This window comes from Pristis pectinata, chromosome 26 (genome assembly GCF_009764475.1).
Source record: "Pristis pectinata isolate sPriPec2 chromosome 26, sPriPec2.1.pri, whole genome shotgun sequence".
Taxonomy (NCBI): Eukaryota; Metazoa; Chordata; class Chondrichthyes; order Rhinopristiformes; family Pristidae; genus Pristis; species Pristis pectinata.
This window is the reverse complement of record NC_067430.1, coordinates 369715-390400: the sequence shown is the minus strand read 5'-3', so window position 1 is coordinate 390400 and position 20686 is coordinate 369715. Positions and strand designations below refer to the sequence as shown.

Below are 20686 nucleotides of genomic sequence, written 5' to 3'. Positions count from 1 at the left end.
GATGTAAGGAGATTAAAACTTCGCAAAGTAATCGGGCCGGAATGGAACTGTGGAAACAACTTGGAAGAGTGGTTTGATCAACGCTAAAACACTATCATTGACAACAAAGAAACAAAACCGACATCTGAGTTCCGTTTATTCGATAACCGGGCCATCTCCAGTCGACATCTGACGCTTTAACTCACACAAAGAACTACAGATGACCTGACGTTTAATTCTTCTGAAGCGATGGAACATTGCCTGTTCTGTTGCAGTTCCTGTTCCATCCAAATGATGTCGCCATCCTGCAAAAGATGAGAATTGTACAACACCCAGTCGTTATTCGGCCATGATCCGACTGAAGTGAGAATCGACAGTCGCCAGATATAATGAGCTATAAATTCAGATTCGTTATCTTGCATTTACTATTAATAAATTATAGCTTTGTTGCAGATATTCTTCCAAATAATATAGAGCTGACTCGAAATTTAAGCAATATCTCGGTCTTGCCCCCGGGCACAAATGGAGGCTGGATTCCCAAATAATCCACAGAAGTGTGAAAATGTAAGAATCTAACATACAGGATGTACTAATGCAAAAGGGGAAAGAGTTAAAGGAGTTGGGAACCATATCACCGTGGATTTATGCAAGGAAACTGAAGCTTAACAGATCAACCTATTTATTCAGATTTCCAGCACCAAATCCCTCTCCAACTCCCGACTCTGCATAGTGAAACCACAAGCTCAGGCACAGAGAATCCTCTCTTTTCAACTTTTACGCTCCAAGTCACGACTGTGCAAGGTGAAATTCACAACCTCAGGCACAGAGACTCACGTCTTTTCAAAGGTCTCGCAGCAACACGCAACTCTGCAAAGCGAAACTCACAAGCTCAGACACAGAGTCTCACCTCTGTTCAAAGGTCCTGCTTAAAATCTCGTTCCAACTCCCGACTCTGCAAGGTGAAACTCACAAGCTCAGGTACACAGACTTACCTCTGTTCAAAGGTCCGCTCCAAATCCGGCTACAACTCTCAAATTCGCAATGTGAAACTCACAGATCAGACACAGATACTAACCAATTTCGAAAGTCCACGCTCCAAATCTGGCTACAACTCCCGATCTGCAAAGCGAAACTCACAAGCTTGGGCACAGAGACTCGTCTCTTTACAAATTTTCTGCTCCAAATACCGACTCTGAAAGCTGAAACTCACAACCTCAGGCACAGATACTTGCCTCTTCTCGACGGTGACGCTGCAAACCCCGATTATGCAAGGTGGAATTCACAAGCCCAGGCACAGGCTCTCACCTCTTTTCAGAGAACCGGCTCCAAATCTGGCTCCAGATGCCGAGTCTGCAAAATGAAACTCACAAGCTTAGGCATAGAGACTCACCTCCTTTGAAAGGTGCCACTCCAAATCTCTCTCCAACTCCAGACTCTGCTAAGTGAAACTCACAAGTTCAGGCACAGATACCAAATTTGAAATGTCCTGCTCCAAGTCTGATTCCAGCTCCGGACACTGCAAGGTGAATCTCAGAAGCTCAGGCATAGAGACTCCTCTTTTCGTCTGTCCCGCTCCAACTCTCGCTCCAACTACCGAATATCCAATGTTAAACTCACAAGCTCAGGGACAGAGACTCACATATTTGCAAAGGACCCGCCGAAATCTGCCGCAAAATCCCGACTCTGCAATATAAAACTCACAAGCTCAGGCAGAGAGACTCACCTCTTACCAAAGATCCTGCTCCAAATCTCGCTCCAACTCCCGACTCTGCAAGGTGAAAATCAGAAGCTCGAAAACGGAGACACACTTGTTTTCTGAGGTCCTGCTCCAAGTCTCAATCCAACTCCTGACTCTTCAAGGGGAAACTCACAAGCTCGGGCACAGAGACTCACCTCTTTTCACAGAACCAGGCCTACGTCACGCTCCAAATGCGGACTCTTCATGGTGAAACTCACAAGCTCAGACACAGACACTCACCTTTTCAAAGGCCCCGCTCCAAATCTGGCGACAACTCCCGTCCCTGCAAAGTGAAACTCACAAGCTCAGGCACAGAGACTCACCCGTTTTCCAAGGTATCGCTGCAAATCTGGCGCCAACTCCTGACTCTGTAAAGTGAATCTCACAAGGTCAAGCACAGAGAGTCACTATTTTTCAAATGTCCCGCTCCAAATCCCGACTCTGCAAGGTGACACGTAAAAGCTCAGGCACAGAGACTCACTTCTTCTCAAAGGTCCCGCTCCAAATCTCGCTGCAACTCCCGACCTTGAAAATTGAACCTCCAAATCCAAGGCACAAAGACACACCTCCTTTCAAATGTTCCACTCCAAATCTCGATCCAATCCCTACTGTGCAATGTGAAACTCACAGGCTCAGGCACAAAGACTCATATGTTATCAATGGTCCCGCTCCAAATCTCTCTCCAACTCCCGACTCTGCAAGGTGAACATCACAAGCTCAGGAACAGAGACACCTTGTTTCAAAACTCACGCTCCAAATGTTGTTCCAACTCTCAGGTCTGCAAGATGAAACTTACAGGTTCAGGCACAGTAACCTCCTATTTTCAAAGGTCCCGCTCCAACTCCCGACTCTGTAAGGTGAAATTCACAGTTTCAGGCTCAGATGCTCACCTCATAACAAAGACCTCGCTCCAAATCAGGCGCCAAATTCTGATTCTGAAGTGTGAGACTTACAAGCGTAGGCGCAGAAACTCACATCTTTTCAATATCCCGCTCCAAATCTCACTCCAACTCCCGACTCTGCAAGACGACACTCACAACCTAGGGCTGAGAAACCTCTTTTCCAAAGTCCTGATTCAAATCTCGCTCCAATTCCCACTCTGCAAAGTTAAACTCATAAGCTTTGGCACCAACAATCACCTCTTTACAAAGGTCCCACTAAAGATCTCGCTGCAACTCCCGGTTCTGCAAGGTGAATCTCAGATGCTCAGGCACAGAGACGCATCTCTTTTCAAAGGTACCGTTCCAAATCTCGCTCCAACACCCGACCCTGCAAAGTGAACTTCACAATCTAAGGTACAAAGACAAACCTCCGTTCAAAGGTTCTGCTCCAAATCTAACTACAATCCCTACTCTGCAAGGTGAAACTCACAAGCTCAGGCACAGAGACACCTCTTTTCAAAGTTTTCGTTTCAAACGTTGATCCAACTCCAGAGTCTGCAAAGTGAAACTCACAGGTTCAGGCACAGAGACCTCCTCTTTTCAAAGGTCCCGCTCCAATCCTCGCTCCAACTCCCGAATCTGCAAGGTAAATCTCAGAAACACAGGCACAGAGACTCCTTTGTTTCTAAAGGTTCCGCTCCAAATCCAGACTCTGTAAGGACAAATTCACAAGTTCAGGCAGAAAGAGTCACCTCTTAACAAAAGTCCCAATCCAAATATGGCGCCAAAACCCGATTTCACAAGGTGAAATTACAAGCTCAGGCACAGAGACCAGTCTCTTTTCAAAGGACCAGCTCCAAATTTCTCTCCAACTCCCGACTCTGCAAGGTGAAATTCACAGGTTCAGTCTCAGATACTCACCTCATAACTAAGGACCCGCTCCAAATTAGGCACCAAATCCTAATTCTGCAGGAGAATCTTACAAGCTAAGTCACAGAAACTCACCACTTTTCAATATCCCGCTCTAAACCTCGCTCCAACTCCCGATTCTGCAAGACGACGCTCACAACCTTGGACGCAGAGACAACTCTTTTCCAACGTCCTGATTCAAATCTCGCTCTAATTCCCATCTGCAAAGTGAAACTCACAAGTTCAGACACAGAGACACCTCTTTTCAAAGTTCCCGCTCCAAATCCCGACTCTGCATGATGACGCTCATAACCTCGGGAAGAGAGACAGCTCTTTCTGAACGTTCTGATTTAAATCGCGCTCCGATTGCCTGCTGTCCAAAGTGACACTCACAAGCATAGGCTGGCAACCACCTCTTTTCAAAGGTGCCGCAGCAAATTTCGTTCAAACTCCCGACTCTACAAGGTGAAACTCACAAGCTCAGGCACAGAGACTGAGCAAATGTACCGCTCCAAATCTCGCTCCAACTCCCGATCCTGCAAAGTGAACCTCACAATGTAAGGCACCCAGACGATGCTCCTATCAAAGGTCCCACTTCAAATCTCGCTCCAACTCCCAAATCTACAAGGTGAAACTCAGAAGCTCAAGAACAGAAACTCCTTTGTTTTCAAAGGTCCTGCTGCAAATCCCGAATCTTAAAGGTGAAATTCGCAAGTTCAGGCACAGAGACTCACCTCTTGACAAAGATCCCGCTCCAAATCCAGCTCCAAATCCCAATTTTGCAAGGTGAAACGCACAAGCTCATTCAGGGAGACTCACGTCTTTTTAAAGGTCCTGCTCCAAGTCTCGCTGCAACTCCCGAGTTTGCAGCGTGAAACTCACAAGCTCAGCCACAGAGACTGGGCAAAGATACCGCTCAACATCTCGCTCCAACTACCAAACCTGCAAAGAAAACCTGACAATCTAAGACACACAGCCACACTTCCATTCAAAGGTCCCGCTTCAAACCTCGCTCCAACTCCCCACTCTGCAAGGTGAAGCACACAAACTCAATGCCGTAAGCTCAGGATCTTTGCTCTTCTCCATTACAAACTCTTTTTTAGGATAAGACAGATCTTTACACTCTGACTCAATACAGGGATTTTGGTCCACAGGTGAAGACTCTGACAAGTCATCATAACTCAAATCCTGTTTTGGGCTGTCAGAGGGAACAAACGCATCTGTATTAGCCGATTTCTTAGCCTTAGCTCGATTAACTGCACACGATGGATACACATCTGATTAGATCTTTGACTCAGTAATAATTGGTTTAGTTGTTAGCTGGACTACAGGGACAACTTTACCACATGCAATATGTTGAAACTACTGATCAACCGGATCCTCCTCAAATCGAGGGACTAATGGAACCTCCCTTCTGACCATAAAGTTACCACCAGGACTAGAAACAGAACCCCCAAGATGCAGTATTTCTAACTCATGCTGTCGCTGTTTTTCCCGTTCCACCCTATCTATCTCCATCCTCTTGTGTTCCATCTCTGGCCTCCTTTGTTCTATCTCTCGCTTCTTTTCTTCTAACTGCATCTGTGCCAGCTGAATCTGGGCATCAGAGATCTCTGGTTTACTCTCAGGAAACTATTCTAACAGGTCCTCCTCAAACACCCCCATAGCCACATAACTTTCAGCTATCAGTTTCCGAATATCTGCCTTTATCATAGACGGCTTTGCTGCTTCAATTTTTAACTTATTAGCAATGCTCAATAACTCTTCCTTTGTCGCCCCCTACAGTCCCACAGGGGTTGGCGAGTCAATAAATGCAAAGGCTTCTGAAAACCACGTTAAGATGTAAAGTAAAATGCAGAGAGAATGTAGAGAGAAGAAATTTACGTATTCTACAAGTGCCACGATTGAACAATACGACACCTCAATCGCCGAAGAACTCCATTGCTTTTAGTCGGAAATACCTGCCACTCCGAGGGCACTCGATAGGTGTCCCACCTCAGATATACCTGATTCCTGGTATAGGTTAAAGACAAAGTGGACTCTATAGATTGCTGCAGTTGCCAGCACTTCAGTGAATCCGCCTTCAGGCACCTGCAGCATTCTAGTTATAGACGCTTTTTCTCTCCCACTCGCAGCAGTCAGATAAAGCCACACACACTACCATTCAGGCATCTTAAAGGGAAACTCATCAAGTAGCCACCTGACTCGTAACACTGCACATACAGAGGTACATAGACACACACATCCATGATCACAAAGATCACAGACAAACACACACACACATATAGACACACAGTACATAGACAGGCACACGTACACAACACATACACACACGGAAACAAACACATTAACGCACATTCAAAACCCCGCCCCCCTCCCCACCCCCCCCCCCCCCCCCCCCCCCCCCCCCCACACACACACACATTCACACACCGGCATTAAATTCCTTGTGATTCTCTCTGTCCACTGCATCCTCCTTACCAATGAACCCTCTTCTCCAAATTTCCATAGATCAGGTCAGGATACAGAGGAACAAAGAGAGAATAAAGGAGAGGGTTTGGGAGAGCCACCGGGCCTTGTTGTAGAAACAAGTGACATTTCTGGCACAATTCAGGGCAAAAAGATAAAGGAAACATTCAAAGGCCTGTTGAGTTATCCATTAGCAAAATAAAGAGGAATACAATTCAATCTACAAAAGAAAGGACTTGCTTCTAGTTTCTGTGCCTGTCAGTGTCTGTGGATGTATGCGCCTGGTGTTAATTCTGTCCTGTCAGTCTCCGGTACAGTATGAGATTACGAAGTTCATTCTGTACCTGTCAGTGTCTGGTACAGTGTGAGAATGTGGGGCTCATTCTTAACATGTCAATCTCTGGTACAGTATGAGAGTGCGCGGTTTGTTCTGTAACCGTCAGTCTCTGCTACAATGTGAGAGTGTGGGGTTCATTCTGTACCTGTCAGTCTCTGCTGCAGTGTGAGAGTGTGGGGTTCATTATGTACCTGTCAGTCTCTGCTACAGTTTGAGAGTGTGGCGTTCACTCTGTACCTGTCAGTCTCTGCCACAGTGTGGGTGTGTGGAGTTCATTCTGTACTGTCAGTCTCTGCCACAGTGTGGGAGTGTGGAGTTCATTCTGTACTGTCAGTCTCTGCTGCAGTGTGAGGTTGTGGGGTTCATTCTGTACCTGTCAGTCTCTGCTGCAGTGTGAGGGTGTGGAGTTCATTCTGTACCTGTCAGTCTCTGGTACAGTGTGAGAGTGTGCCGTTCATCAGCTTAGCCACTCCATCTGGGCTTAGTCTCTCCCACCTGCTCACTCTGGGTGCAGGGAGAAAAAACCCGCCATCCTCACCCACTCTGGACCATGTGCGACACCAGCCCACAGCAATGTTGTTGATTGGTGAGTGCCACCAGAGCGAGCCGAGCAAACCCGTCGAATTGATGAGAAAGGAGAATGAGAATGGAACAGGTCCGGCCGTACAGCTCAGGCCACCCTGCACATACCCCCATCGCCGTCACTGCCTGGGCACCGGGTCAGAAACCTGGAGCCCCGTCACCGAAAGTCCGACGGGGGCTCCCTCACTACAAGGAATTCAGCGGCGCAAGAAGACGGTCCGACTCCACCTTCTCCAGTGCATCTGGGGAACGGCAATAAACGCTGTCCCTGCTGCTGATGCCCACATTCAGAGATTGTGTCACATGGGAGATCTGAGGGTGTGGTTGAGGGTTGATGAAACCCTGTTTCGCTCTGAATGAGACTCCATCAGTCCAACTGCCCGCCCTGAGTTCAGAGTGAAAGGTTATCGACCTGAAACGTTTACTCCGTTTCTCCCTCCACAGACGCTGCCTGACCTGCTGAGTATTTCCAGCAGTTTCTGTTTTCAGTTCAGGTTTGTCTCCGTTTATCTGACAACAGGATCGGGGCTGTTCCTGTCCGTCGCGGGACACACTGATCGTATCCCACGGGGAATATCCTTCCGCCTGCTCATCTGTGGGGAGCGCGGTTGTCGTGGCCAGTGGGTAAGCCGGTGGGCAAGAAATCCATTGGGTTTTCCCCGGGTAAGTTCGAATCCTTCCCTCTACAGGATATACCGGTCTGCCCGCAGCAACCTGCGTCTGTAATTTGCGAGGGACTGTCGATTGCTTGGTTCCAGTGTGTAAATGATACGGATAAATACAATTGATTTTGGTGCGGTTGAAAGCTCCTGTGATGAATTCCGAATGTTCACTTAGAAATGCTGCCGGGTGCAGTGGTCCTGGTACTGATGGAAGTCGATTGATCATCTAACGCTGACATGGATGCGAATGGTCGAACGGCCTCCTCACTGAGTCGTAAATTTGCATCACCGATTCTGTGAGGAGCAATTAGATCACTTCTCATTCACCGAACTGCAGAGAGTATCGGCCCACGCTGCTTAACCTCGCCTCACAGGACAAACCTGGTGAAATTTTGTAGCACTCCAGCAATCACAAGTGTATCCGTCCTCATTTTAGGGTCCGGATCTGTGAACCTGAGTCTCCGAATAGTTTAAAGCAGAGGCTATTAAATGGTTAATTAGCAAGGGATGAGAGGTCACCGGGGAAGGCGGGGATGTGTAGTTGACCAAGAAGATCAGCCATGAGCGTATTGAATGCTGCAGCAGGCTTGAGGGGCCGAGTGGCCTCCTGCTGCTCCTGATCGTATATTTCAAAGTGCCGTCTCACCAGGACCCAGTATAATTCTAGTGAGACGTGTTTGCTCTAGTATGCAAACCCTCTTGCAATAAAGGCAGTTTTTCATCCGACTCGCTCACTGGCACTTCATGTTAATTTTCAGTGTTTTGTGTACAAGGGCCCAGTGCTCCTCGGAACACCAATACCTTTCAATCTCTCACCATTTAAACAATATACCGAATCAAAAATCACACGCAAAATATATTCCACAGCACACACTCACACTCAGATTTGTATCATCAACAAAGCTGTGTACAGTTTGCGCCGGCTTCCATCCCCAACCGATCAATAGTCTTTGTGAAATTCCTGGTGCCAGCAGCGATCCCTGCTCACCGACCACTGGCCCATTTATTCCCACTTTCTTCAAGGAGTCTTCTTGGGGTATTTGACCAGCTCAATCAGCTGCTAACCGGAAGGTTGTTGGTTTTAGAGTCCACTCAGGGACACTGACGATCCGGCAGCAATGTTGCGCTCTCCGGAGGCCGGAACGACCTGCTGTCTTTCATTTCAAAATCATTTTTTTATTCATTAAAACTATATCTGCAGGAAACACAATGCACTCCCACCATGTCTTTATTTACATTGATTTTGCCATCAAATCAGTACATTGAATGAATAGACACTCTTTTAAAGCACCACTGTCTTCTTTAATCAAGACACACATGAAGTGCTGTACAGCTGTTACTCAGGTCCCAGCCCCTCAGTGCCCTTGATGGCATGTCTCTGTTACTCAGGGCCCAGCCCTCAAGTCCTGTGGCGGCAGGCCGCTGCCTCACTGAACACATTTGGAGCTCTCATTGTCAATTCTCAAGGTCGGGAGCCGGATGGTCCACTTCCCATTCACTTAAAGTCGATGTTAAATGAAGTAACATCGTTGAAATTATCACCAAATAGTTGTTGGTCCACCGGAGTTGCCTGCTCTAATGTTGTATTATCATTTGTTTCAGCGTCCCTATTCATTCGGGTTGACAGTGATTAGATGTCACGAAAATGAACTATTTAACTGCAATTATCTCACCACGGATGAGCAGTTCCACCATTTTCCGTTTCCTGTTTTTTTTTGTGACCAATGTGCAGCGTTAAGTTTGACGGAAGTACTTCCTCCGTCCGTCTCTGCTTCAGTGCTTTAAATTCACACACACCACATTTAATTCCGCAACACAAATGTGCTCTTAAGCTTGGCATGAAGTTCAATGGCGAGTGCGTGCCGTCGGATAGCAACGGCCCTTGGAGCTCCTCCTTCAAACACTGGGGATACACAAAAATGAGCAGGTAGACTTCCAGGCAAACGAAGCATCAAATGTATGGGGAGATCTGGGGAAATTAAACGACCAGCCATGATCGTATAACATGGCGGAGCAGGCTTCAATGCCCAACTCCAGCTCCGATTGCTTATATTTTAACGCATTTTCATGGTGATCGGCGGGAGAGACAGAGGAGGTAACTGAGTTATAAAACTGTTGCCTTGTGTCGGAAATCGAGCTGAGGGGGAAAGGCATGCGTCGCATGTGTGAGGGCTCAGGTTCAATCCCCAGCGTCTCCACTCTGGTGAACATTTATACAAGGTATCTTTATCAGCCTCATGTGCATGGAAACACACACTGAAATGCATATTTTGCGTAGAGTGTTCTGGGGGAAGCCCGCAAGTGTCGCCACGCTTCCGGTCCCACAACTTCCTAAGCCGTACGTCTGTTGGAATTTGAGAGGAAATCGAAGCACCAAGAGGAAACCCACGCAAACGTGGGGAGAACATATAAACTGCTCATAGAAAGTGGGCGGAATTGAGCCCGGGTCGCTGGTGCTGTAAAAGCGTTTCTCTAAGCGCTACACAACCAGACATTTGTTTTCAACAGTGATCTGGTAGAAGTGAACTATATAAAACGCAAAGCCGATGTTCTTCTGAGACACAGAGAGCTGTGGAGTGACAGCTGACAGGGGTAAATCCCTTCCAATATTCCCTTCTCTATCCCCCAGCCGCACCCTACCGATTTATGTTATCTCTTTTATGCATTTTCAGGACCTGTGTGCCACTGGCAATGACGTGCGGTCAGGAGAAATGTCCGCCGACAGGAGGTGTCCTTGAGAATGAGTAAATGTATCTGTATGCCGGAGAGAAGGGCCTGGTATTGGTCCGTGTAGTATATGCAACTGCCTGTCAGTTATAAAAGCGTCCCATGTATGAGAGGGAATATTAAGCCACTATTTCAAAAGACTGGTACATTCCAATTTTGATCTGAACCAATCAGTCTGTTGAAGAAAATAGAACAAGAAACATAGAAAAACTACAACACAGTTCAGGATCTTCGGCCCACAAAGCTGTTCCGAACATGGAATTACTAGGCTTAACCATAGCCCTCTATTTTACTCAGCTCCATGTGCTTATGTAACAGTCTCTTGGAAGACCATATCGTATCCGCCTTCACCACCATTTCCGGCAGCCCATTCCACGAACTCATCACTCTTTGAGTAAAAAAACTTACCCCTGACATCTCCTCTATATATACTCCCCAGAACGTTAAACCTAAGTCCTCTTGTGGCCACCATTTCAGACCTGGGGTAAAGCCTCTGACAATCTACCCGATCAATTCCTCTCATTATCTTATACACCTCTATCAGGTCCCCCCTCATCCTCCGTCTCTCCAAGGACAAAAGGTCGAGTTCCCTCAGCCTGCTTTCATAAGGCAGCTCCACATTACAGGCAGCATTCATGTAAATCTCCTCTGCACCCGCTCTATGGCTTCCAAATCCTTCCTGTAGTGAGCCGATCATAACTGACACAATACTGCAAGTGGGGTCTGACCACGTGCCTATATTGCTGCAGCAATACATCTGGGCTCCTAAATTCAATTCTACGATTGATAAAGGACAATATACCATATGCCTTCTTAACCACAGAGTCAAACTGCGCAGCCGCTTTGAGCGTCCTATGAACTCGGACCCCAATATCCCTCTGATCCTCTACACTGCCAAAAGTTCTACCATTAATACTATATTCCGCCAAAATATTTGACAGACCAGAGTGAACCACTTCACACTTATCTGGGTTGAACTGCATCTGCCACTTCTTAACCTAACTCTGCATCCTATCTATGTCCCTCAGTAACCTCTGACAGCCCTCCAAATTATCCACAACACCCCCAACCTTCGTGTCATCCGCAAACCTACTAACCCACCGCTCCACGTCCTCACCAGCTCGTTTATGAAAATCACAAAGAGTAAGGGTCCCAGTACAGATCCCTGAGGTACACTGCAGGTCACCGACCTCCACTCAGAATACGACCCTTCAACAACCACACTTTGCCTTCTGTGGACCAGCCGGTTCTGGATCCACACTGAAATATCCCATTGGATCCCATGTTTCCTCACCTTCTCCACAAACTTGCATTAGGTACCTTATCAAACGCCTTGCTGAAATCCATATAAACTACATATATTGCTCTCCCTTCATCGATGTGCTTAGGCACATCCTCAAAAAATTCAATCAGGCTCTTAAGACAGGACCTGCCCTTAACAAAGCATTGCTGACTATTCTTAATCATATTATACCTCTCTTAATGTTCGTAAATCCTGCCTCTCAGGATCTTCTCCATCAGCTTACCAACCACTGAGGTAAGACTCACCGGTCTATAATTTCCTGGGCTATCCCTACTCCTCTTCTTGAATAAGGGAACAACATCCGCAACCCTCAAATCTTCTGGAACCTCTCCCGGCTCCATCGACGATGCAAAAATCATCGTCAGAGGCTCCGCAATCTCCTCCCTCGCCTCCCACAGCAACCTGGGGTACATCTCATCCGGTCCCGGCGACTTATCTAACTTGATGCTTTCCATAAGTTTCAGCACCACCCTTTTCCTAATATCTACATGCTCAAGCTTTTCAGGCCACTGCAAGTCCCCACTACAATCACCCAGATCTTTCTCCGTATTGAATACTGACGTAAAGTATTCATTAAGTACCTCCGCTATTTCTTCCGGATCCATACACACTTTCCCACTGCTGCACTTGATAGGCCCTATCCTTTCGCATTTCATCCTCTTACTCTTCACATAGTTGTAGAACGCCTTGGGGTTTTCCTTAATCCTGCCCGCCAAGTTCTTCTTATTTCCCCTTCTGGCTCTCCTAAGAACATTCTTAAGTTCCTTCCTTTTAGCCTGCTACTCTTCCATATCTCTAACGTTACTTAGCTCTCCGTACCATTTGTATGCTTTTCATTTCCTTTTGACTGGATTTATTATAGCCTTCAGACACCACGGTTCCTGTATCCTCTCGTGACTCCCCTGTCTAATCCGAACATGTCTGTGCAGAGCTCCACACAGTGACCCCCTGAATATTTGCCACATATCTTCCGTAGTTTTCCAAAGAAAATCTGTTCCCAACTTAATCTTCCAATTTCCTGCCTGAGAGCCTCATGATTCCCTTTACTCCAAGTAAACATATTTCTAGCTTGTCTGTTCCTATCCCTCACTAGTGATAACGTAAAGGACATAGAATTATGATTACTATCACCAAAATGTTCACCCACTTGGAGATCTGACACCTGACCAGGTTCATTACCCAATATCAAATCAAGCACAGCCTCTCCTTTTGCAGGTCTATCTACATACTGTGTCAAGAACCCTTCCTGAACACACCTAACAAACCCCACCCCATCTAAAACCCTCACTGTCTGGAGATTCCAGTCGATGTTTGGGAAATTAAAATCCTCCATCACAACAACTCTGTTATTCTCACACCTTTCTAGGATCTGCTTCCTTATCTGCTCCTCAATAACCCTGTCACTATTGGGAGGCCTACAAAAAACACCCAGTACCGTTATCGACCCCTTCCTGTTCCTAACCTCCACCCACAGAGACTATGTAGACAATCTATCCACAATGTCCACCTTCTCCGTAGCCGTGACACTATCTCTGATCAACGGTGCCACTCCCCCACCTGTTTTGCCTCCCTCCCTGTCCTTCCTGAAACATCTAAAACCCGGCAGTTGAATCCACCATTTTAGCCCCGGAGCCATCCAAGTCTCCGCAATCGCCACCACATCATAGCTCCAAGTGTCGATCCAAGCTCTCAGCTCATCCGCCTTGTTCACTATACTCTTGTGTTAAAATCGTTGTCATACAGAACAATTAATAGTTCACACTGTTACTGTGAACTCATTTCTCGCATCCCTTTAGCAGCTCCTGGCAACGACAGGTGGAAGAGTCTTCAATAAATCCCTCAGGCCACTCCGCCACGACCACAGTTTGAAGGATAATCTGCTCAACCAATGCGAGAAGCGAACACTTCTCAATAGACATAACCCGATGCTTTCTCGTCCATACTGTTTCTACGAAGCCCTCTGGATAACAACTCATGTCGGAGAATCTCTGTTACGGTCCTTCGGACCATTCAAATTTCTGGCCCAAATTTCTCTCCCACTATTGCAAAATTTCCTTTTCATGCACAGATCAAACACATTGCTTGTTCAGGACATGTACTTCCTGTTACTTGACACCCATTTTGCACAATGTTAAATGAACAGAATAAATAGAATATGCGATTCCTCAATTCAAAACAGATTACACAGATCCTGCTCTCTTCCACAACATATTGCAGTCCCATTCTAAGCAGCCTGTCCGTCTTCGCCAGAAGCGCAGGGAGTGCAGGACGATCACATGTGGATATTCTGGTCCCATTTCATTCTATTTCCAGACAATTGACTTTCATGACACTTGACTCGCCGAAGACGTTCACGTGGCCTTGGAAAGTCTCCCTCAACCACAAAGGACAGAAAGGAGGAGCATGATGTTCAGAGAAAGTTAAATACAATTCTGCCTTTCATTGTCGATCAGCGGAAAGGATGATTTCTGTCCCCCATTACGAAACACAAGTGCAGACGAGTACCTCGCATTTGAGGACATCAAAGACGTCAGCCGACCCGCAGCACAACGTGTGAGTCTCACCTGATGACCTCAGATCCCTAATAGGCTGGCATGCTGGAGCTCTTGATGCTTCAGTGTTCCTGACCAGTATTCCTTGCACGGACCTGTTGCTGTGGGTTCTAAACAATAGTTAATTAGACAGCTATTATATCCCGCCAGAGCCCAGATACTGGAAACCTGAAATGATGAAAGAACAACAAACAATTCTGCGAAAACACACCGTAAAAAGTACAATTTTCGAATTTAACAGGGATTTATTTTTTGGTAAACTAGTTGTGTTTTTGCTTCGGCGCACCATCCGCTGACTGTATAGAAATCCGATAAATTCCAATGCACGTTTCCACTTCTGACTAATTTTATAATCACACACAGCGAAATTTAATCTCATGATATACTGTATGAGTCAATAGTCATCAATGAAGATAATATTTAAATTGCTTTTCCTAATCTGGTGAATCAATTTTCCGCTTTAAAACGAATTAATTCTGCAGTGGGATCAAGAAAGCGCAGGCTTATCAAACGCAAATAAAATAAACTTCCAAATAATTGTTTTAAAGATCAGAGAATCGGGTTTGCATTTTATTTACAGAGCTTCCCGTTTAATGTAAACAGATATTTCACTCCATCCTTCAGCTCCTTCCTGAATTTCCTCTGAGTCAACCCGTAGATACAGGTGTTGGTGCAGGTACTGAGAAACTCCAACATATACCCACACTGTTGTAGGATATATACCGGCGTGCTAAAGTATCTGTCTGAGTAGGAATAGTTTTCAACTTGCCAGTTCATGGAATGTACCACATTGGGTGACCACAAGATTATGAAATTGGCTGATAAGGTGAACAACAAAATCATTGACTTTCTCCTGTTCTCCACTTCCGGATCCTTTTGATTCTCACTGTTGTTCCTGAGCCCCTGACGGACTTTATTTGCCGCTATAATATGCTTGACAGTTAATGTATTAAACAGCACCATTAAACAGATTGGTAATAACGGGGTCGCGATGGCGTCAAGTAACGCGAAGGCTTTCCACACGGGTGATGTGAAGTATTCAGCTTTGCCGGCGCAGCCCCATGGTTCAACTGCAAAACAATATGGAATAGCCCGAACACAGCTGAGAACACCCACTGTTACCATCGCCACATTTGCTGTTCTCTCGGTGCAATATCGTTTCCGCAGCTTCTGACAGCAGATGGCAATGTAACGATCGCAAGTGAAAGCGATCGTGAACCAAACGGAACAGTCCGATATTACGATCCGTAGGAAAATCATCACGATACACACCGGAGTCATGAGCAATAAATCAGCAAACAAATAGATGAAATTAATCTGCTCCAATATAACACCTACTACAACCCCCATCAGATCTGCTGCAGCCATGGCCACCAGGTAGCGAGTGATGCATTTGGAGAGACTACATTTTCCGCGGGACAGGATCACAATTGCCGTCAAATTGACTGAAAGAAATGATAAAATATTGCATTACTTCCCAGCTGTCCCAGATTGGTCAGGGCGATTTCCTTTGCACGGGAAGAATATTCGTTGGCATCGAAACACTGCCTGAATTCGCCGCCAGAGCAGCAATGCGCCTGCGCTGACCGAGATGAGATACAGATGGATGGCCGATCAGACTCTACACTCCTTCAGCGACGTAGAATTGAGAGATCGCCTGTTTCATGCCCTGAGACCAACGGACAGGGAGGAAAACTGAAGGCTGAGATTTGTTTTAAATAAATGCAGGACGCCTTTGTGTTGCTTTGTTCAGCAGTGAACAAAGGACCGGATACATTTGTTTCTGGCCCCGATGGTGAGGACATGCAGGGCAGTTCCTGTTGTATCAATGGCGACTTGCGGGAAACAGCAATTTTTGTTGCAATTACACGAAACTTGACGTAATTGTACAGCTTTAAATTAAGTGCATTCAGGAGGGTGTCTTTTGAAAGAAGAGACCAATCGTGTGAGCGGGCACCGCGCGGGACGTAAAAAGCAGAGGTCGCCGCGATTAGTTTCACCAATGTTGGGAGGGGAAATATTCACAGAAAATCTGTAAGAAATTGAAAATATATGCCCAACGATAAAGATACACGTAATAAGTTAACATTTGACTAGATGGCAAAGTTGGAAAACGATAAAAAAAAAAACGCAATCAATGGACGGAAAACTGGAGTAAACGGATACTGACTATACTCACTCTCCCTTCGGGGTAAAGAGGTGGAAGTCGTGTTTGAAAGGACAAAGTGGGGAAACGTCTACGGACATTGCTTACAAAACTATTCTTGTTTCGTGAAACAGACACAAATAATTGACAGAGAGAATTATTTTTTAAAAGAAAATCATTTTCATTTTTTAAATTGGACTGCTTTTGTTATACAACTCTCGAGGGGACCGTACACAGCAGGTCACGTTACGTGATGGAACAGCAGATGGCAGTTACCTACGTATCACATAAAAAACATTCAAAGTAGTGGTAATTCATAATGACGGTATGATCGATGGGAACGGGACAGTAATTTGAAAGGATGAGGCATGACATTACCATTTATCTTTTTTCCCTGGCGGGCAAGGTGCACTTGGTTTATTCTACCAGCCAACAGAATTTGGATCATTGCTTTTTTCCCCTATCACGCAAACGACACGGACTTGCTTGGAGACGGTGAAATTATAGTTCCCTCATTTTGCAACGACAACGGGGGAAGAACTGCACTTACATGGAGTGACAGGAAAAGTTGTCGATAGTTTTGAGCTCAATCGAGCTCTGTCGAGAATCGGCTCGCTGCTTTCTCCCTGCTCCTTCAGTTTAACGTTCAGGATATTTTGAGTACAAGTGTGCTGTGACTGCCCAATACCAGAGATGGATTCCACGGCACAGAGTGGGGTCAGCATTGATCAGACTTCAGCTGGCAAACCAAACACACTTCAGAGCCCAAATATCCTGATAGCATTTGCGATGAGGTGATGTTGGTACGGAATCTACTGGCCGTGGGCGTTTTGAGCATATTGAAATATTTCTGGTATTTCGTGGCATTAGAACTAGAATTTCTATTTCATACTTTGACTGATAACAAAGTAAAACATGTACATGCATTAAGAAAATAATTCAAATCCCCATGTGGAATTAAACCATTAATGTAACACAAATTACTTTACAGAAAATAAATAACAGCATTGTTTTTCTTTGTAATGATCTCTAATTGAATTGATAGAATGGACAGAGCAGCCGGGCAAAAGACACAGCTTATTTCCGATGCAGCTAGTATAAAATAAAGACGTATAGCAACCATTTCCAGTACCTTACCAGGAATACCGACCGCTGCAAGTACAGGGTAGTAAATGCTGACAATGTAGAAAATTGCTGGATATTCCATTTTCCGTATGAAGCAGCGACCAGTTGTACAAAACTTTCCAACTGCCAACACTCACTGGTTTAAAGAGCCCTTATACACCAGGCGGAATGTCTGTTCAGCTGATTCGTGCCCCCCTCGGTCACATTTTCCACAGACCATTGAACAAACAGTTATGGTAATCCATTTTTACTCATTATGTCACTGTGTTATGTATTTAAGTCTTTGAGGAATATTACAAGTAATTTGTTTTGATGTTACTTGGACTTCATTTCAGAGGATAACGTTGCAAGTTCTGTTCTGCGTCATGAGATTTGAGTCGTTTACACAGAATTTGCCTTTTCATCTGCGTTTTGTATGAAGCAAGCGCTGTCTTTCAAACATTTATTAACAAAAACCTTGGTGGTATTACACTGGGATGTAAAATAAAAGAAGATGATGTTTAATTTCGAAGATGAAGTGAGGAAAAAAATCCTTCCTGGAAGGGATAGTTTAGCCACCGTCTTTATGGTGGCTTTAGTGCGGAAAACTGCAGCATGGATGAGATTTCAAATAACAGAGGTTCACTGCATCTGTGCAAGTCGTACGGCATCGACACATTCACACCAATCTCACAACCGTCGACGATGCCCAGGTAACCTGTTGACATAAAGCCGGCTACAAGTTGTGCTTTGACCGAGAACAGCGCTTGACGACAGATAAATAATTCTTTCGGCCCGAAACATCGGACCTTGCCTACTGAAAGGGCTGCGCAGCTGGTCTCACATCGATCATCATTGGTGTTGTGATAGTCCTTAAAATATTTAATTGCTTTCATTACCTTTATCAAAATTAGGTCCCTTCGGAGTCTCCGTATATTCTGTTGTGTCATCCCCTGTCGTTACAATTCGTTCCACGAAATAACGGTGATCTTCACTCGTGTTATTCTGCCGATGCGCTTTCCCCACATACGACTTGGAACAGACAAGAACCATGATTTTTCTTTCTTTTTTCTTTTTTTTACAGTATCTCGGTGTCAATTTTTCAGAAATATTTTCTGTCATTGACACATAAAGCACAAGCAGTAAATAAGGATGAATTTTACTCATGCCGCTTATTCTCCGGGATGAGCAGAGATGATTTGTGTTCTTCGCGACTCCATTTCATTCATTCTCCATGTGACGCTCCGACGTGTTCTGCTGCAGTGGGGTCAGAACATTCCTGCACTGTTTATTCTCAGCTTGCTGTTCAACCACGTCAGCTCACGAATATCGGAAAATTGCCTGCAACACAAAAGATATTCAGTTAACTGTTTGTATTCATTTGCATCAGTCTACAACTGGCGTGGGAGATGCTTCTTAATGGACTGAGATTCGGGAGTTGGACTGAACCATACACCTCAGACCCACTTGTCTTCATCTCACTTCAAGATTGAAACGTTCTCATTGGTAGAATTTGGCAAAATCTCACAGCTTTACGTCGGACTGCAGAGGTCAGAATGCATAACGTGGGCTCGTCTCCTTCTTCCCAGAACACTTTCCCCTCCAGAATACCAGATTAACATCAGTCTAACACCTGCCTTCTATGGGCAAAGTAATTCTGAATCCAAACGATCAAGTCAGCACGGATCCAATGTTTTTTAATCTGGATCAGAGTACCTTGAGGGATTTTTTCAAATGCCTTACGAACGTACATGTAGACAACGTCACCTGCCCTTCCGCCATCAGTCACCTTCGTCACCTCCTCAAAAAACTCCATCAGATGTGTAAGACATCACCTACCCACACAAAGCCATGCTGACTGTCAATTATCAGACCATCTTTTTTTCAAATGCGCACACATCCTGCCCCGAAGTATCCTCTCCAATAACTTCACTACCACTGATATGAGGCTCACCGGCCGATACTTTTCTAGATTATATCTGTTCCCATTGTTGAACAAAGGAGCAACATTGGCTAGTCTCCAATCTCCCGGGACTTTATTTGTTGCTCGTGCAGATACAAAGCTCTTTGACAAGGCCCAAACAATATCCTATCTTGCCTCTTTCTATATCCCGGATATATCCCATCAGGACCTGGGTATTTGTAAAGCCTGATCCTCTCAAAAAAACCAAAGCATCAGTTCCTTTTTGACTTCAGAATGTCCTGGCACATTGGTATGTCCCTTATGCTCTCAGTATCCTGCATGTTCCCTGCTTGGTGAATACCCAGCAAAGTTCTCATTTGGTACCTTCTTTCCATCCTCTGACTCCAAGTATAAATTCCATCCTTTATCCTTGGGTGGACATACCCTATCCCTGAATCCTCTTGTTTTTAATGTAAGCACAATATGCCTCAGGATTCTCAATAATGCTACTTTCCAAGAACATGTCATGGCCCCTTTTGGGCTTCCTAAATCCTTGCTTAAGTTATTTCCTGCTCTCTTTATATTGCTCAGTGGCCCTCTGATTTTAGCTTCCTAAATCTTCTATATGCTTTCTTTTCTATTTGCTCAAATTCACCACCTCTCTCGTCATCCAAGGTCCCCTTACCATGCTATCCTCGTCTTTCCTCCTCTTTGGAACATGCCGGCTCTGAACTCTGATTTGCTGGTTTTTAATGCACTCCCAGATGTCAGATGTGGACTTGCAGGTTGCAGGTGCTCCCAAATAACTTCTTCTAGCTCCTTTCTAGGAATGTTGTACTTTGCCCTCACCTAAATTTGTATTTTGCGCAAGCTCTATAATCATCCCCATTATTCACTGGCTTAAAACAAGGAGTTTTGATCACTGTTCCCAAAATGCTCTGCGACTGAAAGGGCAATAACCTGACCAGGCTCATTTCCCAAAACACGATGGTTCCTCTTCAAGTTACCAGTGAAGGACGATCAAGTTACTTTATCAAGAATCTGTCACAGAGACAAAGAGCCGGACATGAAGTGAGAGGAAGCCAAATGATGGACTGGGTACGGTTCACTCTAAAAGTCGCATATTATTTCACATTCCACACGTGCTTTGCTTAAATGTCATTTTATTTTTCCGAAAACAAAGGGACAAGAACAGACTATATTCCATTCAAAACCGTGGCCACTAAGTGGCCAGATCCACAATACTCAAATACCACAGATGCTGGAGTTCTGACCTCAAATACCTAATTCAAGGAGCACAACACACGGCTTGAGGTTTCATGTCGATAACCATTCATCATTAAGAAAAAGAGACACAATCGACTGCATATCTTGGAATCTGGAGTAATACACAA

The 20686-nt window shown here is 45.3% G+C and overlaps 1 protein-coding gene across 1 annotated transcript; it reads right to left on the bottom strand.

The window, feature by feature from the left end:
* Positions 1-14709: 14709 nt before the first annotated feature.
* On the bottom strand, positions 14710-15507 carry LOC127583199 (probable G-protein coupled receptor 139). Its single transcript, XM_052038966.1, has one exon. It carries the CDS (start codon positions 15505-15507, stop codon positions 14710-14712), a length of 798 nt encoding a protein of 265 aa, XP_051894926.1.
* Positions 15508-20686: the final 5179 nt, after the last annotated feature.

Excerpts from the sequence above, each read along its gene's own strand:
- LOC127583199 (XM_052038966.1), bottom strand. The coding sequence starts at position 15,507 with ATGGCTGCAGCAGATCTGATGGGGGTTGTAGTAGGTGTTATATTGGAG.